Raw genomic sequence first — 26,794 nt, forward strand, 5'->3', positions numbered from 1 at the left:
GGTTTGTGTCGGCCGTTTTGGTGACTACCTTTGGACGCCCTAGTCTTACCGACGCTGTCAGGGCGCCACTGTGGCACCTGATATTTAGTCCTGTTTGGGGTTATTGGTGGGTAATGGGGTTAGAAAATGGGTTAGTGTTAAAATTATTAGGGGAATTAGTGATGTACTTAGGGTTGGGGTTTGGGATTAGGTAAAGTGTTGTTTAGGCCTGATTCTGACCTTCAAGATCTTATTCCGACGGATTTAGGACTTATTCCAAATTAGACAGTCCTAATACCTGCATTAGGTATTAGTTCTATTTTGGCTTTATTCCGAATTGTGTTTTATTCTGATGTTGGTGTTGTTTTTATCTCGGTATTATGGCTGGAGTCTCTTTTCACACTATTAAACCTAAATGGATTTGTGTTTAAACATGTTTTTGCCCTCAATGTAGTATTTTATTAATGATATTTTTAACAGTATAAAATATTTTTTGATGTTCACAAAGATACCAATCTTTACTCATTGTGGTGTGGTAAACCATTTATAGGTTAAACTACTTTAAATGTTTTTGTTTAAAATTGATTTTACTTACTTGAAATTTATTTTCTTCAGCTGAAATATGTTTTAAAAAGGTGTAACCTAAATGCATGAGAACCAGGTGTAAGCTTGAAAACAAATATTTTTTTCTTTTTTTTTACAATGATAACGCAATTACCAAACAAATATGTTACTTTGATAATAGTTAATTGTTTGTTTTGCTTAATCAAAGTATTGCACACCCAAACCAAACAACCTTTTGCACATATAATCCTTATTTAAAACTATAAACAAACACATATACTGACTTAGAAGTTGAAAATCGTCCTAAACATGTGGGTATTTATTGTTTAATCTAAGAGATGACAAAATGTTACTTTATCTTACAAATTTACCCAGTTGAATGTTACAAACACTTTACAGTTAACGATCTAAATTTGTAGACAAAGTCTCATGCATATTTGCAAAGTTTTAAAAATTCTCAATCAAAAGATTTATTTCACTACCATGGCTACCAAGAGCAGTTATTTTCACAATATGAATGAAAATCTACAGTTACTTTGACCTGTTTACTGCTAAATGTAAATCTAGCACCTGGATTTTGATGTATACATACAAATGAATGCAAATAACAATAGTTTGGGGTATATTTTTGAACTTTTATTCTATAAAAAAATGGAATTAATATTAGTGACCACATTATTAAAAAACTTATTTTTACCAATGTTTTGCTTGGTGTTCTATATTGGTTGAATGCAAAGTATTGTCAAACCATCTAAGGAATAAAATTAAAACATTATATAATTAAATATAAAAACATAGCCTAATATTACACCTTATACTTACTTTTTTGTACCTCGCTATGTATAAGCTTTTTGTAAAGTTATAATAATACTGTTTTAAGTAGTTATTAGCCTGATAATGTAAAACTCTATTTACAATTAGTGTAAAAAAATATTCAAAACACATGTTTAAATAAATAGTACCTTTTTAATATTTTGCTTTTTGTTAAAGACAGATTATAATATAAATTATTAAATTATCATTAACAAAATTTAATTTGGTCTATATTTGATTTTTTGTATTCTTTTTAGATTTAAGACAAATTTTCTGCATCATAACGAAATATTATCCGGCAAGGAGGATTCTCCATCCATCAATCGAACACAAGCTAGAAAAAAAGGATTGTCATGTAAAAGTGCGAAGTTCAATGTCAACAATGATGAAGAACATAATTTAGATAAAGATTTATTGAAGAATAAAATTGTTGACAAAGTGCACACTTTAAAGTCGAAGCACTTTTGTAATCAGCCGACTCAGAAGGAAACATTTAAAAATAGTTTTAAAAACCCTAAATTTAATAATGAACCAAGATTTATGTCAACAAATGGTGACATAAACAAAACCGGAATCTATGCCAGTCAAAGGTTAAAGCAAGAAAAAACACCCGTCAGCAAAGAAATGCAGTGCCTAACTCCACCAACAGGAAGAAATTTAGACGTTAAAGAATCTGGCAAGACAACAGTTCTTTTTGCAGAAGAGCCACAAAAAAGTAAATTATTATCTGTTTAGAAAAGTATTCATAATAAAATGTTTATAAATGTTTTTCATGGATGAAGCGTATTTCTCTTGGTGCTTTTAAATGCCTGGATACTTATTTGTTTTCGTGAACTGTTTTTTTATGACTTTTTGTCACAATCCTCTTAAAAACATTTTATACAATTTTTCTGATTTTAAATATTTTGTACCGTTGTCTTGGCAAAAATGTTTACACATGAACTAAAACAGAATAGCAGTAAACCAGTCATTACTTGATAAAATAAAAATGTTTTTCCCCTGTAATAATATTATAAATTAGTAATACGTTAAACTTTTTGTTGTTTTAGGTATTGAAGACAGTACTCATATTTACAGAAACAAACAATTATTAAAGCTAGAGAGCACTGAAGCTACTTCAATGGCTATTCAAACTGATGAATCATTTTCTACAAGGTATACTGACTTTAATGGACTGTTGTTTTGCTTCAATTTAAAACATTGGCTCACTGTTTAGCTTTGACCGGAAAGATATCGCACAATATGTCAACACAATGTTATCATGTTCAACCAAAGATCTCACTGTCGCTGCCAAAAAAGTTGCAGAAGAAAAGAAACAAAACTTGGGTTTGTAATATATTAAGGGTATTCCCACAAAAATACATGATACAGTCCAAGTTATAATACAAAGATATTCTATAAAAATAAGTTTTAGATGTAGATCATGGGTGGACAACCTTCGGCCTGCCAATGTAAATCATCTTATTTGTAAACTTGTCACTATGCAATTTCTCTATTTTTTGGCTATATTAAGTAAAGAAGTAAGAAAATTTTTGCTTTTCTCACAAATCTTGTTTATGCACCCTGTGTGTTGGGTTTGTGTGATTTTTTTTTGTGTGATGCAGCCTAAATTTGTGTGATGCAGCCTAAAGACGACATGCCTACCCAGGATTGGAACTTACAATATAAGTTTCATTAACTTACTATATTTGACTCCATTTCACACTAATCCATTGTGTACTTTCCATATGAACATTAAACCGAGAGTTGAACGTCCCTACTCATATTACACCCTAAAACTAGATTTATGCGATAACATTTATCGCGATTCTTTTAAGTATTTTCATTACACATTTTATTGTGATCATATATAAAGCCTTGTGGACTAAAATTTTACACCAAATAAACCCATTTTTGCAGAAACACTTTACCAACCTCTTATTAGACTCTTTTTCAAATGCATAAAAATACTAGTGTGATGAATATGTGACGATTGAAGCGAGCGAGAATTTTTATATAGGCCTAGTAATTTGTACTTTTTTAAAGTTAGTAGTTATAAGTACTGCATGTTCAATGAGATAGGTTCAAATTCAATTTATTTTTGTGCATCTTTGCAAACATTGAAAAACAAAATATAATAAAGAATAACAAAAAGACAGCAAAAGGACCTTTAGGTCATCAAGTCGAGCTGCCCACATACATGAAATACAGAAGCAAGGTAAATAAATCATTGCCAAGCATAACAATATGAATATGGATGTCATAAAGAGTTGCGGGATAAATATGTGATCTTTGGTTACAGAAAGTTTTTTCATACTTTCTGGCCTTTTATTAGTCTAGTCATCTGGCAATAGATTCTCGTAGATTGGAGCCCTAGGGTTAGTCTACTAGTCTTTATTTGGCCTTTTAGCTATTTTAATTTTAAGATCCTGCTCCTATTGTGTTATTCTACTTTTCCACACTTGCCAGGGCTGCGGAGTTAGTTAAAAATAACCAGATTCTGACTCCGCCAAATAAATAAACCTGAGTCTGACTCCGGCCAAATATGCTATTTTGTCAAGTCCAGAGTTCGGCTCTGATTCTACAGCCAAAAAAAAAAAAATCACCCATTTGCTTAACCAAAATAAGCTGGATATGCACTCACAATACATGGGTTGGAAAATATTCACCACATGATATTCCGCTTTTACATTTTACAGTTGATGGTCAGATCGGACTCAGGTAGGTTTACATGGTCTTAATCGAGTCCCGAGTCCGACTCCTCAGCCCTGCTTCTTACACATAACGGCCTATTGCAGGAATGAATACCAGTAAAATAATTTTATGTGTACATAGGTTTAACCGTCCTGGATTAGTTTAACTTTTTTATAAATTGATTGATAAAATAAAAATAAATTTGTATTGTTATATTAAGAACATGAAAATAAAATTGAAAACCTTACTTCGATGAATGGGGCAAAAGATACCACCTTCTCCATTTTAAGAAATCAGCGCAATCAGGTTATTTGTTGGCTACTGCTTTAAAGGGATTTTGAATTATTTACTAATCTATCTTTTCATCAGCCTCCAATGACCAAAATGGATGATTTAATTATGAATAAAACCACTGACATCAAAATACCTTTTAAAAGGCGTCATGAGGTTTCAAAACTGTTGAACAAAGTTTTTCAAGATACAACCTCACCTGTTGAAAAACGAATGTTTCCATATTTGTATGATAGCGTACGTCCCTTCATTGATATCCTACTTTATGCATTTGTGATTTTTGTAATTTGTATAAAACTTTTTTTAACTTCAGGAAGCAACATTTTCATCACATATTAATTCAGTTCCTTTCAATGTTGAGAAAAAATGTCCTCAGAAACTACTTTTACTAAGTTTTCAAATGACTTCCCCAGGATCAATTATTTATACACGGTTAAATGCGAGGCATCGCTTTAACCCGATTGATAGTGGAACCAGCTTGTCTTTAACATATCCGCTGCTATTGTCTTGGCTGTTTGCTTTGGTAAATATGTTTTTGTGTGTGTTCAATTTTTACTAATTTTTGAACAACCATATCTTGATGAAGTCCAAACACTACCGTGAATATTTATAATATTAGATTTAAACAAATTCATTATTTTTTTTGTCTATTTTAACAACACCTAATTTGTTATATTCCCCAACAGCACTGACTGTTATGGTGATATTTTGGTTATAAATACTCTAGTAACACGTTCAAAAACAGTGGAGAAAATAGGAATTTCTCCTTATTGGACTCTGTTCTATGACCCTAAATTAATGAGATTTTTTAGATCCCAGATAAAGTAGAAAAGCCACATGATCCTCCACGTGAAGACATATTCACTTTTGACTGTGACAATGATCAAGAGCCAGATAATGATATGAAACATGGTAAAAAGCTTTTTTCTCTGTTTTTGTTATTTATATGGCTTAGTTTGTTAAACTTTTCAGCACACTGTGATGGGGACATTTCAAGATTAGTTGAAGTCCCCTTTAATGTTGTTTCCATGCACCAAGTATGGCAGGAGGAAACCCAAACTATTGCCACCAACATTGTTGTTGTTCCTAATTTCTTTTACAAGCCAGATAATAATGGACGACGTAAAAAGCCAAAGGTAGCGCAATTGTGATATACAAAGTTTTGTGGCTATAATGCTTTCCCCAAGCTTTTAACAGATTAACATAGAAAATTCTGAAACCATGCAGTATAAGTTACACTTAATTAAATTGTTTACTGTTGTTTCGATTTGGGTTTTAAAATTCAATTGTTAGTATTTATAATTTACATTATTTGTTACACTTGTTTTATTTTTAGAAAGAAAACGCATTTTATCAAGTAGTTTGGAATTTTTTGCAATCTAATCGAATTCAAGATGTTTGTCCATGGCATGCCCGTCCAGAATCACCAATTTACACTCTTAATGAGGTTTCTCTTTCATGTTGCACTAAACCTCTTTCAACTTTTATGACTGTATCAAATGATCCCAAGGTACACTGTTTTATTACATTTTAAATAAAAGCATCTTATCACAAGTAAAACTTAGTGCAAGAAATTAGTTTGTTTATATGTTAAGATAAATGTTTGGATGTTAATAGAGCATCATCAGTATCAAATAATTATTCTATAGTTACTTCACAAAGCACTTAACAGAAAATGTGGGTTTTTCTGGAAACTTGTATCACCAGACGAACAAAACGTTTTCATGGCTTCTCTTGAGAACTCTCAACTTGAGGTTGGATTTTAGATCAAGATAATAGATCGTTTATTCATTTATATTAGAAATCAGTGTGTTATTTATAACATTTATTTTAGAACACCATCTGTCTTTTGCAAAAAGAAAGTTTCACGTACCCTCTTTGCCTAATGGATCTTGTCATGCGTCTCCAATTGTCCTGTTTAGATGTTGTTGGTTTAAGACTTACTTATGTTACACGGAGATTTGTTCAAAACAATGCTTGTAAGTAAATGTTTTTGAGAAAGTCACTAAATTATACCACACGCTATGAACATTTCTGATACCAATACCTCATGTTGATATCTATACCTGATGTACTAAAAGCATCACAATCTAATTTAATAGAAATGATGTCGTAATTATGCATAAATAAGTTTAAATGTTTAAAGGTTATTGCTTTAGGTTATTAGGCCAAAATTTGCTTTAGAATTAAAAAAATAGTTACTTCCGATTGTTAACCTATTATCTCTTGAGAAATTTAACTTTTAAAGTACAAATCACTTTTCCTATTATTGTGGTATCCAATTGGCACCTATACCCCAGTAAAGGATGAGTACCATTACTACCACTTCGCATCAGGTATCGGCTCTGATCCGTTATTATCGGACATCCATGATTACCAGGTAGTTATTTAATAGCCACATTTAAAAGGTAGGTCACATACTGTACGGATTCTTATTTGGTATTACGAAAACAATCTAAAATATGTATTGATTTTTGTTTTTTAGTGTCAAACTATGGGTGTGATCTTGATGAAACAGTTCCCTGTGTTGCACTTGTTGTCAGAGGAAAATCCGCTATTAAAAAAATGTTACATATTATTGGACCACGAGATCCTGTTTTGGCTAGAATTACTGACCAGGGTTCTTTAAATGCGGTTTATGGGGACCAACTATTAAAAAGGAAAAGAAAAAAAGAAACTCATGGTGGTACTTTCTAGTATTTTTATTTTTTTCTACATAAATATGTTTCATTGTTTGCAGAACTCAATGCATTTAATTGTCCAAGAAGTCAAGATAGGGTTCAACAGCAATTGGCAGTTTGGTTTGGGGGAAGAATTGATGTGACAGATGATATGTTGCTTTCTGCGTTAAGTACTAACAATGAAAATCATTCAAGATCCATGCGGAATCAAAGTTGCGGCAAATACAATATGCAAAATGCTCATTTATGTAATTAGAAAACTTTTAGTTCTTCACATTTCTATTTACTAAAGTAATAACATGCACTATTTGTTTCAGACTCTAAAAATGAGACTAATCCCATGTCTGGAATTTCCTCAAGTAGTTATCTTACAACCTTTTACCCAAGTTGTGTTTGCTTAGTTATATCTTCTCGATTTCCTCCACAATTTTTGGGTGATATTTTAACCATTGCTGCTGAACAAGGCTTCAGTATAGAAGGTGTAAAAAGAATGCACTTGAATGAAAGAAAAGTTGTTGGGCTTGGTATTTCAAGCAGGTTTAAATAATATTATTTTTAATGTTGCCAAATATTACTATTTCTGATGTTTTCCCATAACCTGTTTTTTTATAGGTATGTTGTTTACTTTCATCCCAATGGTACTATCCAACAATCCTTGGAAGAAGAATATTACGAAATTGATAATTGGTGGCAAAGGCCAGCCACAATAATGTTACTTTCAAGAGAAAATGCTCATATACACCAAGCTGGATTAATTTCTTGTAATAAAATAGTATAAATTTTTGTGATGTTGAGTGCAGCATAAACCTCTATATTTCCATTTTTGTCATTATACTCAACCTTAAACTTAACGTGTTAGTAGTATTTCTCTGATACTGATTTATTATAAAAATGATACTGATTTACAATATTCTAGGTTCAATTTAGTTGAGAAATAGTAATTCAAATTTGGTCAGAGCTAAAAAATATTTTAGAATTTTGTTTTAATTAATATAATTTGTTTCTCTTTACAATACATTTGGTTGTGAAAAAGTCAAAACAATAAATTTCACAATATATATTTGAAATATTCTACTGTATAATATTTCAGGTATACAATCTGAACTAATTTTCCGCTTGGTTTCGAGTCAAGAAAGAGGTCACTTAACCTCTGTTACCAGTCAATGCTTTCATATCTGCATGTTCCAAGATACTGTTCACCACTTATTAGGACCAATATGCAAGGTCTGTAGTGCAAGGTTTAGTAAATATATAGCGTTTATTTAACTAAAAACTTAACAAATTATATGCCAGAATTAACTCCCCCTTTTAGTTTCCAGATGCTGAGTTTGGTAGAATACTTTCTCCACAGTCTTTCTTTGTTGACCCTGAATTTGAGCAGATTGTTGTTCTAACTCTATTGGGGAAAGGCATTATCAGAGAAAGTGGTTGCATACTACAAAGTAACAACACCTGTTTTCTGTATATTTTAATAAACATTTAATTAGTATACCAGGATACTATTTTCATGTAACTATAACAGCTATTCACTACAAAAGTTTATTTGTATTTTAAAATATAACTTTACCTCTTTTACACCCTACATTAAATAATATCCTCTTTAAACTAAGTATTGGACTAGCTCAATTTGGTGTCTGTAACACTACCAATACAATATAAGTAGGTTATATAAGGAGCTTCTTGGATTTCTGTGTAAGCTAACTAGTTAGTTATTTATACTTGTTATTTTAAGCCATTCATAAAATGTATAGTGTTATTATTTTTGTTTAATGATTTGACATTGTTCAACTGCGTTGGTATTGATAGTGCTAAACACTTGCATTAGGTGACCTAGAGAAAATTCTATAAACCGAAAACTATAAAGTAGTGTGTACTGGACACATCCCACTGTTTTACCATTACAAATCTTTGTCCTTAATCATTACTCTAATTTTGTTGTCTTGTGTGCTATTTTTGTGAAAAAAAATCTGTATGTTTTTCCTGAGCTATTTTAATATGCTACCACTCAATTTCAGAAGAAAATGAGAAGCAAACTGTCAAAATACAATACCAAAATCAATATTTTTAAGTCCTGATAATAATTAATTTATTACTGTAGTGTTTAATGCTATTTTGTAGCAGCCTTTAATGATATTTTATTGTCTTAACAACATGACCGTTATACCGTAAGTAATACCTTCATCTAAGATTAATTTAAACAAGACAAATGCATTGTTTTGCTTCACGCTAACTCTGGGCACAATTAACCTCAGAATTTTTTTAAATTATCATGATGTTACTTTATCGAGCAATGCACACATATTTTTGTGAGCCCAATGAGTCACGCTTTAAAAATAGATTGTTATGCACACAACTTTACTTTTTTAGGCCCACTTGTCATTTTTCTTTTAATAATAATTTAACATCGTGATTACTACATCAGTTTAACTCAATTATGATTATCTGCAGATTAAATAAGAAATGATAAACTGTGTACAGTAACAGTGAAATATAATTTAGGTTAGCACTCTTCAAATGAGTCATAGTAGTCTTGTCTTTTTTTTTAAACGTATGTAATGCAATCAGATTTTAGTAGATTTTTTTAATATATAAACATGTATAGCTATTAACTTTAACATTGACTTGTTTATTTTAATCCAGCCTTGCTTCATGGAGAATTTACCTTACAACCTGGAGAAAATCTCAACTGTGTCACTACTGATGACCAGGAAGAAGAATATTCTTCTGAATTCCGTGGCTTTGAAATGCTTGGAATTAAATATATTCCATGTTTATCTTTTAACTATGCTAAAGTAATTATATTTTATATATTAATTGACAGGCATTTTTGTGAAATTGCTTTTTTTTTTGGTGTTGTAGGAATTAACTCCTTTTGAGATTGGAACAGATTTATGGAGCAAGAGCTTGACTCATTTGAAAGATAATCCTGTCCTTTTATGTGTTTTACGACGTGTTAATGCATTTCAGGTATGTCAAAATGCATATAAAATCCACAACAAATTAAAAGACCACGTGTGCCATTTGCGGTCATCTGCTTGATTTATTTTCGACCCTATAAAATTTAGTTTGTCCAAAAGGTACACTTAAGTAAGATATTTTGGTTAACTGAGGTAAGAAGGCAAGCTTCACAGAGGTAAAGGTATTTGAGGGTGGTCGAAATTTCAATAAAACCAGTATGAAACATGCTGCATTAAACCATGTTTCACACACTGTGTCTACAAAAGCAATAAACTTATTTGCAGTTATGGCATATCTAAATCATTAAGAATTTTGTATTTCAGATTTTTAACGTTATATGTAAAATGTACGTATATTTACTAATTATGCTCTGTATCTTTGGTAATAGTAAGCAACCATGATTTCAGATTATTTCATCAGTTTTAAAAATGGATAATCATCAACAACATAGTCAACAATATCTTGAAAACTGTGATCGGTTGTTGTCAAAAACTCCGGAAATGGCTTACAGACAGGTATAGTCTATAACAGGGTTTCCCAAACTTTTTAGGACCACTATTTGTGAATGTGTTATTTCGCGGACCGCAATACAAAGCAAAAAATAACACAAAAAACTGACAGCATCAATGGGACGGATGCGATTGCTTCTTTCTGCATAAATCATCAATTCCTTATTTGTGTTATATGTGAAACACCTGTATTTTTCGAATGGCGATAAGCATATATTATTACGTCATAGACGAGGAATACGAGAATTTTTCGTTAACAAACTACAACAAAGGCGCAACAAGTATGATTTACGATACTGGATAGCAAACGCGTTTGAAATCATTATGTTGTGAATAACTGTGGCAATTATCTTTGACTGGGTACGTACTGTAAAACGTATATGTTTGACTTTTTAATTTCTTTTCATACCGCCACAGACCACCTGAGCAGTCGTTGAGCACCACTAGTGGTCCGCGGACCACAGTTTGAGCAACCCTGGTCTAGCAGATACTTTTTATCTGTTGTTTTTTGTTTGTTATTTTTATACTGGTGATGCCGTTGCATGCAATTATACAGTATATACCTGGGCCTTGGCGTAAGTTTTTCGGCCTTTGCTAGCTTACATGAAAATGATTGATCAACCAATCTTGATTAGCGCCTATAGCACCCAGTACTATTATAAGTATGCGGTTATGTTGGAAAAAAAGATGATCTCACAATAGCTGGATTACAGTTAGAGTAATCAGGTGGCACTGTATAATGACAAATTGTATTGAATTCTCGACAAGCTTTTGCACAACCGTCAACCCTGCTTCATCAAGGTCAAAGTATAAATGAAAACAATTAAAATTCACGTAAAAGCACAAGCGCGAATAAAACACGATAAAAAAGGTGGCTAACAAATCCACAGGCACATACACGCAAAGACGTGTGTGACTGACAAAAAAAGTTTGTTTACCCTGTTTACGCTTTGTGAAGGTTAAGATGTTCTTTAACGATAAAGAGCTTTTTGCTGACAATCGCTGCAGGCCTTTGCTTAAATACCTCCCACCTCCATTCGGATTATACCAATGCACTAATAGTGAAATCGTTAAAAGTGAAGAAGAAGATGGTGGCGGTGACCAAACTTATTTGTCCAACATTGTTTCCAAACCAAAAAAGATGAAAAAAAAGAGTAAGCTTTGGGCATATATGTAACTTTTTAAATATTGTTTATCCTATCCTTTTTGTATACTTAGTTAGTACGTATTTTTACACTTAAGAACCACCAGTCCAACTTGTTCAATTCAAAAGTCACTTATAAAAAAACTAAAACTTAAGTAAGTCGCAAAATAATAGTGTTGATACATATACAGTGAATTAATTTTGCAATTCAGCCAAACGACAAAAAATATCATGTCAGCCAATGACGTGCTTCTCGTTAGCCACAGTTTGCCCACCTCTGAGCTATAACTTAATATAAAAAAAATTGCTTTGCATTTTCAGTGTGCCCATAGAATCTGTTTCCCAGTGTCATGTTTTAGTTAGCAATAGTTAGGTAATTGTTCTCACAAAATGTGGATTTACAAATATAGCTTTTTAGAAATTTGGATTTCTTTTTTTCCGTTAGTTTTAACTATGGTGCTTACTGCGTAGAGCGGCAAAAAGAAAAAGTTTGTTTAGTACATCAAGCTGAGGGTTGTATATTTGACACCATGTTGGACCATCCGCAGCCCTTGACATCTGTTCTCATTATCAAACCTGATGCCTTTCCTCGTCATGTGGTAAAGGTAAATTTATAAACAAATTACCGAACTATACAATCCTAAAAACAGGCGTCTTTTACTCTTTGTGTAAAAAGTTACCGTAGCGATATGTAATTTAAAAAATTACAATTAAAAAATGTTCACTGAGAGAAATACCTACAATATCTATAACACTTTGTCATCTACTCTAAAAACACAGAGTAGCAATGATTGCACACCTTTGAAATGTGGAAACGGTCAGGTTCTCTGCAATATTTTGCCAGTTTCATATCTTTAACAACTCCCTGTTAAAATGTAAAGCAATATTTTGTTTAGATATTGCGATGTGCTTACCAAGAAGGTTTTGTAGTTGTTGCTGCTCACATGACAATCTTATCAGAAGACCAAGCTTCTCACATCATGCCTTCAAAATACAATAAAGTACTTCATAGAATTAGTCGTTGTTCTTTTCACTCTACATACAATTTAAATTTAATAACCTACATTCTTTAATTACCTAACATGTAAAACTTTTGTACTACGTATATTAACTAAGTACAAACTTTAGATGCTAGGTGAACGGAATATCTTCATTAGTCACATGACCTCAGCTGCTTCATTAGTTCTTTGTGTGCTAAGAAGAAATGCCATTCGGAGATTGCTTGATGTTGCAGGCCCAGATGTTCCCTACAAAACACATACTTACATTTCTGGCCAAAATGCTAATTGGAGGGCAGAATTTGGCATTGATGAGTTTTCTAATGCAATTCATGGTAGTTACATAAAATTGTATTGGTAAGTAATGTACGGTGTTATTACTTATGTAAATATATTGCCTAGTTTCAGAAAGTTATGTATCATCATGTGAGGAACAAAAATTATTCTTCCCGAATGGTTTATGTTGCACGCAAACAGTTCAACTTAAGATGGAACAAATACCAACTCCGGCACAGGATTCTGTTATGTCCGAAGGTAACAATAGAATCTTAGCAACGACAAAATATTTCCTATTGGATGCTATCCATGTAAACATCCACCATAAAACAACTTGCTAGACTATTTAGTTGTTGTTATTTTACAAGTGCATCGCAATGTGCTGTACAGTTAGAATAGTTTTCAAATGGTATTGAATTTGTGAATATGGAAGGACAGGAAAAACAAAGTATGTTTTTACTGCCTGATTTTTGTTCGAAGCGATGCGCTTGTTAGGCTAACAGGAAAAACTTTGTCATTAATTTTGAGTTACAATTTATAAGTGTGTGTTTTGCTTTTTGAACTTTTAAATATTGTTGTATACTATTTTTGTTTGGAAATTTATTGTGTCCTATTTTAAAATATTTTTTTCAGAAAATATGAAAGGAAGGGAAGTACGAGTTTGTACAGATCCAACAGTTGGTATGAAGTTTGTTTCTTAAAATATTACACAATACATATCTCTAATTCTTATTTTATACGTTATATTGCATTGTTTTTAAACTTTTTAAAACAAGTGTTTGTTGATTATTTTTGGTAAATTGTCTAGCAAGCAGAAAAATATTGTGTTACCTGTTATAACTTATAAGCAAATATTTTGCCACAGCAACTTCAAAGTGCTTTTAGATTTGAGACTTGTCTCGTATTAAAACTACATAACGTTTACAAAAGAATACAATTTAGAATTTTGGTTAGGGATGAAATCATTGGTGGAGGTAATCATTGACCTTACGGAGTTATTCGGCAAGAATTAAAACAATCTATTAAACAATCTATTATAAATGTTCTAAGAATATATTGACGGATGGTTACCACAGTCTAAACTGTAGCTTAAAGCGTGCTAGCTTGCTTCTTTTAGTCTAGTAAAATGTTCAGAAGAACGTCTAAGACCCGGGTCGCAGGGTATGCGTTGTATGTTTGTGTTTTCAAATATTCATGTAATGGCTGACTGTCGACTTCAGACGTTAAAAAATGCGGGTAACTCATACATCACCGCAGATCAGATAGTAACGCTGTATAGTGTACTGTATATAGACAATACAACATATGACATCTTTATGCCGTCAACATTTAATTAATAGTGATAAGTGGTCTGCGGTTGCCTCGGCATCATAATAACAAATCAATCGTGCTTTTGAAGAAATAAAACAAGAAAATAAATATATTGTTGAAACATAATCGCGGAAAAAATGGGCCAACGCATTGGATTTTGTCATACCAAATAAACTCAATGTTGTAGCTTATATATCTATACGTATATGTATAAAAAATATAGTCAACTTTTTTAACTGTGCCGCAAGCTAAAAAAGTTTTAGAACCAATGACGTACATTATTATGAATCAGCACCTTTTTGACCTTGTGTGTTGTAATTTTTTGAACGTTTTGAAAAATCATTTTAAACAAATTGGGTTGTAAATATCGTAAAATTCTAGCTATTATGAGGCAACTTATACTAATTAACCAATATTTCACATCCAAATAATTTTAAGATTAGGGTACCATGTGTCTGTAAAATACCATTTTATGTGACGTGGCTTATTTTCAGATCTTTTTGGCGCATCTGGTATGGATATTCAATCTGTTTGCGTCATAATAACATCAACATTAATTTTGAAACCCAGTAAGCTCTCAACAGTAACCCCGAAACCTCCGCATTTCGTTGAAATTCTTGATCAACTACTCACTCAAGGTTACGAATTGTGTGCCTGGCGAATGTCATACTTGCAACAAAGTCAAGCACAAAAAGTTTCTCAAATGATGGGAGAAAAAAGTCCAACTAAACTCAAAAGCATGGTCAGTAATTCATGGTTTATTAACAATAGTAAAATATTATTAAAAAACTACCTTTATTTTTCTTTGCTACTGTAAATTAATAACCACTAACATATTTTTAGATAAAATTGCTGACGCAGGAACCATGCTTTGTGTTACTGATGCAGCGTGAAAATGGCCTTATTCTGTTCGATTCCATTTTGGGAAGGTGCGGTTTCTTATTTAGATACTGCGTTTCCATGACCGCCAGAGCAATTACAATCGCGAATTTAGTATTATATTAGTGATTTCCCATTCTTAAAACTTATTTAACAGAAAAAAAAAGTTTGCCTTTTGGTTGATTTTGTTTTAGTACTAGTAGTTCGTACTGGACTAGTTTTGATATTTTATGCCCAATTCGTTAGTCGTAAATTCTAAAATTAGTAGCCAATTATTATTTAAGCGTAATTCAAGACAGCCAAAGGGAGGGGGCGGTTATTAGTACAGACTGCCAAATGGGCCGGTCCACTGAGGATCCATTAACTTTTCTTGGTTGCCCGCCAACTAAAAAATGTTGGCGAAATTAGTGAAAAAAATATGTTTTTGGCAAAGGGTCGCAATTAAGCGGGTATTATCATATTTAGTTATTGTTATTTTAAGTTAGCTAGTTTGTTTTTCGCTATTTTGCTAATTCTTTTTTGGCGGCATTTTCAAGTTACAAAACATCCCATACCGTAACTATTTATTTCACAATTTTTTTCCTTTGTTCAGCAACGTTAGACTTGACTGCATTATTTTGAATAATCACTTGACTTGGATATTTTTTAGTGTTTTTAGTTTAATACATTTTTTGTAATATTTCGATTTGTACCTCAGTTATTACGCGTAAATAAGTTTACCAACTATGTATGCTGTTTCACGTCTGTGGTAAATACGGCTCAAATTGGAAAAAAAGTATCAATTTATTATTAATGTTACAGAGTAAGGATTAGGGGAGTCCTTGTTGATACATCATTTTTAGTTGGTATCGTATCGTGAGTTTAAATATACAGATTAAAAAAAAAATAATTCTAAATATGGCACGTTGTTAATCACGCCAGAATCAATTTACGTCGCTACCTTTAATGAGTTGGTGGTCATGAGCTTATTGTAAACAGCGGCAGTGGAAACGCAGTAAGATTTTTCACATTGTAAATTAGGCAAGTTACTTTTTAACTTATAAAGCTATTGGCTACGAAACTTTTTTAGAATGTTGGTAAGGGTAGTATGATAGCTTTATATAATTAACTACTTTAATGGCACCAAGTATAAAAGGGCATTATATTGTTAAAACGAATATTTTATACTAATGAAGAAACTTTTTAGGTAAATCAGTAATTAACATAAAGTTGTCTGTGTTTACAGCAAGTCTTACAAATCGAGTAATGTACAAGATTTCAATCCAATTCTAAGAACACAAACTGTTTCGCAAACTAAAATGTGCATACAATACTTGTTCAATCGAGTTGAAAACCGAAGATCGGTGATAACTATTGGTCATAAAAGAGCTTTGGAGTGGAAGGGCCATAATGGCACATAACAACCATATAGTATCTAAAAACCATTCTCAATAATAATACGTTTTATTATATGATTTGACTATTAATTAACTCATATGTTGGGAAAAAAATATTAATCTGTAATAAAATAAGACAAATATTAAGTGTTTATCACTGTGAATTGTGCTTTGTTGTAATATTTGAAAAATATTGGGTTTTTAAACATGATATCAATGAAATAACATTTATAAAATGTAATGACCACATTAAACTAAAGTACATATATAAATGTAAAAATACACGTTTACTGCAAAATGTCTTTAAATTGTACAACCGATTATATGTTTTCTGTGTTTTTTTTAATCTTTGTATTTTGTTGGACGTGATTTTTGGGTAACGTTTAAATCTTTAACCTCTATCTTTATATATATATATATATTTTTTTTTTTTTTCTATACCAAATTATTTTATTGAATTCTTTGTGGTGTAAACATTTACTGTTTTTGCTTTTTTATACTAATTTATATTAAATATGATACCGTTTATTATAAAACAGCTTTTCCTTGTTTTGAATTTATATTTGAGCCTAGAATTTGAAATGACAGACTTTTTTCGGACAAGAATATAGGCTACTAAACATGCTTCAACCCGCTAAGATTGTCTTTCGTGCCAAAAAATAACGAAAGGTGTCTGAATGTTTTCACCCTCTCTTCACTAATCTGGCAATACAATTTGTTATGCTAAAAGTGGGGTTATTTTAACGAAACAAGTTGGAAGCCCAAAACAATAATCAAGTTAAGTTGAATTAAAACAAACTTTATTGTGTTATATTTCGTTTTGTTGATATTAACTTGATAATTGTCATTCACGACTGGGCCTACGTAAATAGTAGTTCAGTGAATCAAAGTAGATCAGTAAAAAAAGTTGAAAAAAGGTTTTTGTTAACTTGCTATAACGCTTGCTTTGTTCAGCTCGCGAAGCAACAAAGCGACTGACATCATGCTGAGCGTTTTATTCTCTCTTTAGGGAGATAAGCCGCCCATGGGACTTGCCTTTTAGAAAGTGGCTCATCTTAGTAAAATTACTTTTTACTCATTACAAAACAACATGTTTTACGGCCGCAAATTTGCGAAACATGGTGGCAGTGTACATCTTTCTGTTAACACCTGTTTCGCATTTTGTTTTTACCTCGCGGTAAATAAGCAGTGCCATGTAGGCTACTAAAGTTCACTTTGGGGGGGGGGGGAAGGGGGCAAAAGAGAGGGGGAAAGAAATTGTGCCGCGAAGCGCGAAGCGCGAAGCGGCGCAGTAAGGCCGGGGGGAAATGAAGCAGATAAAATGCATTCAAATATTCACAAAATAACGCCATTTATAGTCTAACTCTAATCTAACAGGCATTTGACTTAGTTGGGTTTATAAGTCAGACGACGCAACACGCCAAAGTAAGCATAGTGCTTATGGGCTGAATAGATTTAATTAAAACTAAAAAACGTTCGTGTGAAAACACTGTGAAACTTGGCTAAACGTACAGTTATTGGCCTGGTGGGCGGTGGCCCTATGATGCAAATAAAAACTCTTAGCTACACCATTTTAAAACATAGTAGATTGACTGTACTGTAGGGCTATCACGCGGCCCACTACTACCTAATAAAAGTGAAGTGATAAACAGAAGCTCGCCGGCCGCGGCCCACAGATTACTGACCACTCACGTAACAGCAAAAACTGTGTGCCAAAACGATAAAAGTTTTGACGTCATTTATAAAAAAAGCTATGTAGAAACGCCACTTTTGCAATAGGCACGTAGTATTGGACACAATGTCGAAAATAAGGAGCACCACATTTATTTGGCAACTTGATGATATAATGCATGACGTCAAATGTTTTAATTATTGAGATAAAACTAAAATATCATTCAGGCTTTTCAATATAGGCTAAAATTGTAGGCCTATATTAACCATAGAGACTTGGGAATGGTGTCGAATCAAATATAAAATTTTGTTGGCCGAAAATTAACGTTGGCAAAACTACTGCATCAAAAATATTGACACCAATTAAAATAAATTACCTTAAATGACTCACAAAAACGTAAATTTTGAAGAACAAAGTGTGTTAATGTGAAACTATAAACCACATGTGAAATGTAGTAAGCCTCTTGTATTAGGGTCTTAAAAGATAAATTAACCAAGAGGTATTAGTTTCATTGAAATCATCCCAGGTTATATAATCCAACAATCGGAGGGTTTCACAGAGTTACGTCGTTCCAAGGTTACGTTGAAATGTGACGTCATAAAAAGTACCACACGGTTCGTTTACTTTACTTGGTTAAAGTTTTAGATTGGACTGGTGTTACTTTCAATATAAAAGCTATATGTAATCGATTCGCGCAAAGCGCAAGACGTCTGGAGTTATTTATATCATTTCAGTTTCTCAAACTTTTATTTTTAGTGTTGCGATAGGACGAACGACGCCTTTGGGCTAAAACAATTCGATAAAAATGTGGGTGAAAATGTTTTCTCCGCGCAAAAATGTTTTTGACTTTATGTAGTTAAAATAAGCCAAAAATACAGTTTTTTGGGGTAGGCAAGCTTTCACTCACATATTAACACATATATTAGCACTCAGATATTAACAAGCTATCACAACAAAATCTGTTGGTTATTTGTCGTTTATATCACCAAGGCAACATGAAAATTCCAAATTAATCTTTCATCTGTTTATATGTCGTCGACATGTGCCATTAATAATGTTAAAGTTGTTATGGCGTCACAAAAAGGTTTTCGTCGTCACAAAAAGTTTTTTTCGGTTTTCGTCTTACGTTACAAAGTACCAGTGCGCGGCAAAATATGATTATCTTAAATCAGCGCTGCGGAGTCGGAGTCGGACTCGGAACTCGGGACTCGAGTAAGACCACGTAAAACTACCCGAGTCCCGAGTCCGGCATGCGCATTACCAAATTTTAAACCTGATATGGACGCTAACTGGTTGTAAAGGTGGAATAGCATTTGGTGGAATATTTTCCAACCATGTATTGTTAGTGAATGAATTATTTGACACCCCTATAAAGGGAAAAATCTACGTTATTTTAGTTACGTAAATTGGCGGAATACAGGCTGTAAAGTCAGGGCCGGACTCGGGACTCGACAAAATCCCATATTTGTCCGGAGTCGGACGCGGGTTTAGAGATTTGCCGGAGTCGGACTCGGGTTAATTTTAACCGACTCCGCAGCCCTGTCTTAAATGACACCTAAACAATTCTTTTGTTCTTTTTTTGCGTTTGGTTACTTTTTACGTGGATTCTGTGGAACCCTACAACAGCACAGAAGACATTGGCCCTAATCTTTTTTTCCCAAAATCATCGTGATGTTGTTGTTTCGTGTAATCCACGATTTTGCAATATTCCGGGCTAGATTTCGGGGCAGATGTTGGCCAGACAGCCAATGACGTGATATATAGTTTGTTCTTCGGTGCCGCCGTCACAGTCTGCTGACGGGGCCAGACTCCATTTGTACATTGATGTACATTGATCATCGTGATAAACATCATTGTATCGAGCAATGCGCTTTATCATGTGGTCAAAACATAGTGAAGCGGATTTATTAGGTTTAAATATGTCGTCACGTTATGACCTAACAAATAAAACAAGTACTAGCGTACTGTGACTTGCGCGTCTTGCAATTTAGCAAACTGCACAACGACAAGAACTGGAGCAGCAGCACAAAAAGGTAGAGAGGCGCCGCGCTGAAGAAGAAAGGCGTCGCGTTGAAGAAGAAAGGCGTCGGGCTGAAGACGAGCAGAAGCGACAAAGGGACGCGATGGAGATGTTGGAACTACAACATCAACTACAGGCAGCTGAGGTGGAGGAGAAAGTCTGGGACGAGGTGTCAGGAAATACAGAGTACATGACGGTGAAGGAAGGTTCTGAAGGAACGCCTACGTCATTACGAGAGCAGCCGCTCGAGGAGCAGCGTCGCGTCATGTTCACGTCACCACCTGTCACGTCCAGGAGAAGCCCCTCGGATCAACGGTATGTGGTTGACAGTGTAGCTTTATCTGATCCCCCGTCGCGATATTTCCCTAACGCAACGCCCTCCTTTGACGATCGAGATTACCTAACATCAGAAACCCCAAAAGCTTTACCCGTTTGTGAAAATAGAACGGTCAAGCAACAAACCACGCATGAAAGTGAACTCGCCTCGCTCGTGAAGCATATAAACAGACCCAAGCCCGAGGTAATTATATTCGATGGTAACCCAATGGACTATTGGAGATTTATTCGCAATTTCGATTCTCGTATCGACGACAAGGTCGATGACGAAGGAGCCAAATTATCGTATTTGGTCCAGCACTGTGAGGGCAAGGCCCGAAGGTTGATCGAATATTGCTACAGACTGAGGGACAATGGTTATCGACAAGCAAGACAACTGCTATATGACCAATACGGCAAGTCGCATATTATTGCGCATGCATGCGTAAGGTGCGTAGTTGATGGTCCGGAGTTACGTCCGAATGATGTCGCTGGACTAAGCGAATTAGCGCAATCGCTGCGCGACTGTTTACTCACTCTTTCAGACATTGATGAGCACTCAGAAATGAACAACTATCCAACACTGATTGCTGTTGCAAGCCGCCTCCCGTTTAAGATGCAGGAAGCTTGGAAGCGTCGGGTTGACGAGATTGTCAAAAAAACTGGTCGTGAGCCTCTGTTCCAGCATCTCGTTGACTTTGTGGAAACTGAAGACCGAATCGCGAACTCACTCTTTAGTCGGATGCTGGACGAGCATCGGAGTGAAGCCAAAAAGGTCAAAGCTAAAGGTAATAATGTAAGGGCCTCAAGTCACGCTATTTGGACGGAGGGAGAGCCCGAAGCCCAGGCTCGCCCTGGATCCTCCAAACTTCCCACGAACCGACTGTGCCCCTGCTGCTCAGAAAATCGTAGTCTCACAGAGTGCAAAGAATTCAAAGCCCGGTCGTACAGTGACCGCGTGCGCGTTGTCCAACGCAGCAGGTTGTGCGACAACTGCTTTCGATACGGACATTTCGCTGTAAGGTGTTATAGCCCAAAGGCATGTTCCGTGAAGGACTGTAATGGAGCTCATCACGACCTGATGCACCCTCCGGAGAAGAAAGAAGAGGACCTCTCCCCTACCAAAGGTCCAGCTCCGGAACGTACAGTATGCTCGGTCGTGTCGGCGAGAGAGGAAGATTGTCATGCTTCATCTGGTCGCCAGGCCGTAAATTTGATGATGGTTGCGGTGCGGGTCAGTGTCAATGGCAAAGCTGTGAACACATATGCCCTTTTGGATACTGGCTCTGGTGTCACTTTGTGTGACAAGAAGCTGACGGATAAGCTCGGATTACAAGGAGAACCTAGCAGTGTGACGATTAAGACGGAGACAGCCGCCGGAGAGACGGCAAAATTGTGAGTTTTTCCGTAGCCTCGCTTGACGGTGCTGCGACGGTGGAACTTCCCGAAGTGATTGCTGTTGACTGTCTGCCAATCACGGCTAACAGATTTCCAAGAAGAGCAGAGTTGGACAGACTGCCACACATCAAGGATTTGTCATTCCCACGTGTTGACTGCAGTGAAGCTCTACTGCTTATTGGACTGGATGTTCCAGAGGCCTTTATCGTGGAAGACGTACGGAAGGGCAAACCAAAGCAACCCATTGCGTTCAAGGTTCCCCTGGGATGGGCATTGGCAGGACCTATCGGAACACGATCTAATGATTCGTTCTCTGTTAACTTTACTCGTGTGGCTGACGACTCGCTGCAGGAGAAGTTGGAACGACTCTGGAAGACCGACTTCCATGACACCAATTGCACCGAGATGCCGATGTCACGGGAGGATCGCTATGTTTTGGATCAAATGAAGAGAGAAGTAAAGTTCGAACAAGGACATTACGTGCTGCCGTTGCCGTGGCGCCCAAATGAACAGCCGTTGCGTAACAACCGTGTCATGGCTCTTAATCGTTTGAGCTCGTTGGAACGCCGCTTTGTTCGTGATGACGTGCTGCGCCGCGCTTACACCGATACCGTTGAGGGCTACATAGCTAAAGGCTATGCCGAGGCGATCCCTGAAGAGGAACCCGATGAAGACGTGGTGTGGTACTTACCGCATCACCCTGTTACAAATCCACACAAGCCTGGTAAAATACGTGTGGTATTCGACTGTGCCGCCAAGTATCGTGGACAGTCGCTGAACGAAGCTTTACTCCAAGGACCTGACCTAACTAACTCGTTAGTTGGTGTTCTTTCTAGATTCTGGATGGAACGGATTGCTCTTGTGGCAGACGTTGAGGCTATGTTCCATCAGATACGCGTGAAACCGACAGATTGCGACGCACTTCGGTTTTTATGGTGGCCGGGGGGTGACGTTTCGAAGAAGCCTACTGCTCACAGGATGGAAGTACACTTGTTTGGGGCTGCTTCCTCACCCTCGTGCGCGAGCTTTTGCTTGAAGCAAGCCGCCGAGGACCTGCAAAATGAATTTCCGAAAGAAACTGTCGAAACAGTAAAGAAGAATTTCTATGTCGACGACTGTCTAAAGTCCGTGCCAACAGAAGCGGAGGCTGTTCTGCTGGTCCAAAGCATCCGCACACTTCTCGAGAAGAAGGGTTTTCGATTGACGAAATGGCTAAGTAACAGCCGGCAAGTACTCGCGTCCATCGATGAAAGTGAACGAGCAAAATCCGCAAAGGAGCTAAACCTGGATGGTTCGTGCGAAAGAGTCCTCGGAGTCCGTTGGAACGTTAGCTCCGACGAGTTCGGTTTCAATGTCGATGTGAAGCAACCGAAGTCGTTCACTCGAAGAGCAATCCTTTCTGTGGTAAGTTCGTTGTATGACCCTCTTGGCTTTGCAGCTCCCGTGCTTGTGGTGGCAAAGATCATGCAGAGGGATCTATGCAGGTAACAGCTTGGATGGGACGACGTGCTTTCCAAAGAAGACACCGAAATGTGGAAGAGGTGGCTGGATCAATTGCCGCGCCTGGAAGGTGTCACTCTTCCTAGATGTGTGCTGCCACGCGTTTTCGGCAAGGTGCGAAACACAGAATTGCACCACTTTGCAGATGCATCATCTGCGGCCTACGGTGCGGTGACATATCTGAGGCTGGAAGAAGACCGAGGACTAATTCACTGTTCGTTTGTGATGGGTAAAGCACGTGTTGCTCCCCTAAAGACATGTTCGATTCCGCGCTTGGAGTTAACTGCAGCCGTTCTCGCGGTCAAATTGGACCAACTTGTGAGGAGGGAATTGGATTTGGGCGAGTGCCGATCGGTATTCTGGACGGATTCGACGGCGGTTTTGCATTCGCAACTGCAAGAAGCGATTTCCTGTGTTCGTGGCCAATCGCCTGGCCAAAATTGAAGATGTTTCTAGTCCAAGTCAATGGAGGCACGTAAACACGAACGTAAATCCAGCCGACGAGGCATCACGTGGATTAAACGTCAAAAAATACCTGAAATCAAGTCGATGGCTCACTGGCCCAAAATTTCTTTGGGAAAGCGAGGATACCTGGGCCTCCCCACCGGACTTGTCCCCGTTGCCATTCCAGTTTTTGAATGAAAGGAAGGAGGATCAAACGGTTTGTTTGATTGCCAATGAGTCTTCCACTGATCGCTTAATCGCTAAATACTCCTCCTGGAATCGCCTGAAGAGGGCTGCTGGCTGGTTACTTCGATACAAGTTTATGTTGCTGTCAAAGCTGTTCCCGTCAAAATATCAAGCTGCGACGGGCCGCCTGACTGTTGTCGAACTCAGAGCTGCTGAGCGCGAAATAGTGAAATACGTGCAGCAAACCAGTTTCGGCGAAGAAATCGCTGCGGTGTCTAAGACAAAGGACAAAGCTGTTTGCCTACAAAGGAAGACTGGGCCCCTAAGAAAGCTAAGTCCAATTTTGGTGGACGGAATTTTGAGAGTTGGAGGAAGACTCGAACGAGCGATGATCGACTTTGATGTAAAGCATCCAATCATCCTTCCATATAACCACCGAGTTACGGACCTGGTGATCATGCAACAGCATAATGAAGTCGGACATGCTGGGATGGGGCACACGTGGTCGTCCCTCAGGCAACGCTACTGGATCATTAAAGGTGGTGTAGCGGTACGACGTGTTCTGGGCAAGTGTGTCTCCTGTCGACGACGAAACGGTTCCTTGGGAAAGCAGATGATGGCGGACCTCCCTGCTGCGAGGCTACAGGCCAAAGGACCACCGTTCTCAGCGGTTGGTGTCGACTACTTCGGACCCTTTCTTGTAAAACAAGGGCGCAGCGAGGTAAAGAGGTACGGGTGTATCTTTACTTGTTTTTCCACCAGGGCTGTTCACATCAAAATATCACATTCCTTATCGACGGACTCGTTCATTGGAGCTCTACGACGTTTCATCGGTCGTCGTGGACGTCCGGACGAAATCTTCAGTGACAACGGCACCAACTTCGTTGGTGGTGAACGCATACTGCGCGAAGAGCTAAAGAAGTGGAATCAACATCAGATTTACACATATTTACAGCAACGTGAAATTGCGTGGAACTTCAACCCCCCCACTGCCAGCCACATGGGTGGCGTTTGGGAGCGCATGATACGCTCCGTGCGCAAAATTGTTAATGCAATTCTTGCGGAGCAGATCTTAACAGATGAAAGGCTGAACACTCTGATGGTGGAGGTCGAGGCGATCCTGAACTCTCGTCCCTTGGTCCCTGTGACGTTCGATCCCAGGGATGAAGGGCCCCTAACACCTAACCACCTACTGCTACAACGTGCAGCGCCGAACATGCCCCCCGGGCTGTTTACGGAAAAGGACTGTTACCATCGCAATCGCTGGCGGCAGGTGCAATACCTAGCTGACCAGTTTTGGAGGCGATGGTCTCGGGAGTACCTGCCGACGCTCATGACCAGATCCAAATGGACGAAAGGACATACTAATTTCGAAGCCGGCGACGTCGTGCTGGTGGCAGATGACAACCAGCCTAGGAGCAAATGGCTTCTGGGTCGCGTGATCGATGTACTTCCTGATCGAAAGGGAATCGTGCGTCAAGTGATCGTCAAGACTCGTGCTGGTGAATTGAGACGCCCGATCGCGAAATTGTGTTGGTTACTTCGTGATGACACGAAGCGTGATTAATCGTATATGCTGTATTCGCAATTACTGTCCGATGTTTGTGTTTGTTATGAATGTACTCCTCGGATTCGTACATTGTTGGGGGGTATGTTACATCGTATTTGCCAGTAATTACCGATTTCTATGAGACATTGGTGCTGTACCGTTGTGAGCTTACTTTCCGATACATGCGGTTTTTCTTTTTCGCCTGACTGTCGTGGTGAAAGTTGTTTTGCTGCTGTTTTGTGTAAAATGAAGTATTTGTTACTCGAAAGATTATTCTTGGTGAGTTGCGTTGTGTATAATGTGGTTTTGCAACCCTGGTAATATGTCAATATGTAAAGTAACATTTGCTAAATTTACTATACCACAAGTAGCCAGTTCGCCTAGAAATATGACTTCGTGTATATGATAACGTCATTAATGTAGTATTTACACTGCTCTTGTTTTGCAGTGCCTTTTCTTGTGAACTTTATCAGAGTGAAATCTCACTCTTTCTTGACTACAAAAATTAGCTTTAAGTCTTGGTAAGTTTATGTTTATGTCTGTGACGTCATAATGAGGCCTTGTTCGCTAAATTGCTTGTTTTATTTAGGCGTTTGATAAGTTAGTGACGCTGATTGCTTCGAATTCTCCCGGTTGCCCAAATAGTTGGTGAGCATAATATTTGAAATTGTACTACGAGTTAATTGGTTTTGACACGTTGCCTTTGTGTAGAAACCGTCTCCTTCCCGTATTGTGCCAGCTTCGTTGATTCTTTCTTCAGTTCAACAACAAGTTTCAAATTCAAACTGTGTGTGGTTGTTTAAGAGGCTGAAATAGGAGACGCGTTTCCCTACAAGAATTTAGCCTCATATAGCGTTCTGCGCATAGACCGGGGCGCATATAACGAACGTTATACTAGAAACACAACTAAGATTCGCAAAGCGTGAAACTAATTTATAGTAAAAATAGGCACAAATTTCAATTTATTCTCTTGATCCGCCCCTGCCCTCTGGACAAATCGAATTATCAAAATTACAAATCCGATGATTTTAAAGCGCTTGATACCATCGACTTATTCCATGTCCAGTCACAACTGATCAACATGTCAAAACTTGGCGACCACAAGCCCGTCGCTCTAAACTACCATGGCATGCTAAGTTTGTTATTTTTTTGTTTTTTGGATAGGTAGGTTTATAGCATTTGCCGACCACAAACCTTTAACCTTCACGTTAGCTGATCATATAGGATAACAACGACATCGTTCTGCAATTGCTGAGAC

At 36.6% G+C, this 26,794-nt stretch overlaps 2 protein-coding genes across 2 annotated transcripts in view; both read left to right on the forward strand.

Annotated features, from left to right (window-relative positions):
* LOC146168131 (dynein axonemal assembly factor 8-like) overlaps positions 1–16,846 on the forward strand; it is a 43,442-nt gene extending 26,596 nt beyond the window's left edge. The window contains exons 10-38 of the mRNA XM_083388943.1: positions 1,614–2,071; positions 2,406–2,511; positions 2,573–2,682; positions 4,250–4,335; positions 4,399–4,557; positions 4,634–4,843; positions 5,133–5,232; positions 5,293–5,456; positions 5,657–5,830; positions 5,970–6,074; positions 6,155–6,299; positions 6,806–7,003; positions 7,061–7,249; positions 7,319–7,538; positions 7,614–7,762; positions 8,092–8,225; positions 8,314–8,443; positions 9,642–9,793; positions 9,861–9,968; positions 10,367–10,474; positions 11,427–11,622; positions 12,084–12,217; positions 12,509–12,613; positions 12,741–12,945; positions 13,013–13,144; positions 13,520–13,567; positions 14,692–14,939; positions 15,041–15,126; positions 16,302–16,846. Coding sequence (XP_083245069.1) covers positions 1,614–2,071; positions 2,406–2,511; positions 2,573–2,682; positions 4,250–4,335; positions 4,399–4,557; positions 4,634–4,843; positions 5,133–5,232; positions 5,293–5,456; positions 5,657–5,830; positions 5,970–6,074; positions 6,155–6,299; positions 6,806–7,003; positions 7,061–7,249; positions 7,319–7,538; positions 7,614–7,762; positions 8,092–8,225; positions 8,314–8,443; positions 9,642–9,793; positions 9,861–9,968; positions 10,367–10,474; positions 11,427–11,622; positions 12,084–12,217; positions 12,509–12,613; positions 12,741–12,945; positions 13,013–13,144; positions 13,520–13,567; positions 14,692–14,939; positions 15,041–15,126; positions 16,302–16,476 — 4,534 coding nt within the window. The 3' untranslated portion in view covers positions 16,477–16,846. The remainder of the gene's footprint in view (positions 1–1,613; positions 2,072–2,405; positions 2,512–2,572; positions 2,683–4,249; positions 4,336–4,398; positions 4,558–4,633; positions 4,844–5,132; positions 5,233–5,292; positions 5,457–5,656; positions 5,831–5,969; positions 6,075–6,154; positions 6,300–6,805; positions 7,004–7,060; positions 7,250–7,318; positions 7,539–7,613; positions 7,763–8,091; positions 8,226–8,313; positions 8,444–9,641; positions 9,794–9,860; positions 9,969–10,366; positions 10,475–11,426; positions 11,623–12,083; positions 12,218–12,508; positions 12,614–12,740; positions 12,946–13,012; positions 13,145–13,519; positions 13,568–14,691; positions 14,940–15,040; positions 15,127–16,301) is intronic.
* A 3,254-nt stretch (positions 16,847–20,100) lies between these two features.
* LOC146168132 (uncharacterized) lies at positions 20,101–25,834 on the forward strand (the record flags this gene model as incomplete). The annotated part of the gene is given in 4 exon segments (XM_083386219.1): positions 20,101–21,854; positions 21,947–23,341; positions 23,444–23,586; positions 23,684–25,834. Coding segments are annotated over 4 exon segments (5,163 nt in total), but the record flags the coding sequence as incomplete, so codon positions are not given.
* Between the last annotated feature and the right edge of the window lie 960 nt (positions 25,835–26,794).

Source organism: Ascidiella aspersa, chromosome 1 (genome assembly GCF_963924565.1).
Source record: "Ascidiella aspersa chromosome 1, kaAscAspe10.2, whole genome shotgun sequence".
Lineage (NCBI taxonomy): Eukaryota > Metazoa > Chordata > Ascidiacea > Phlebobranchia > Ascidiidae > Ascidiella > Ascidiella aspersa.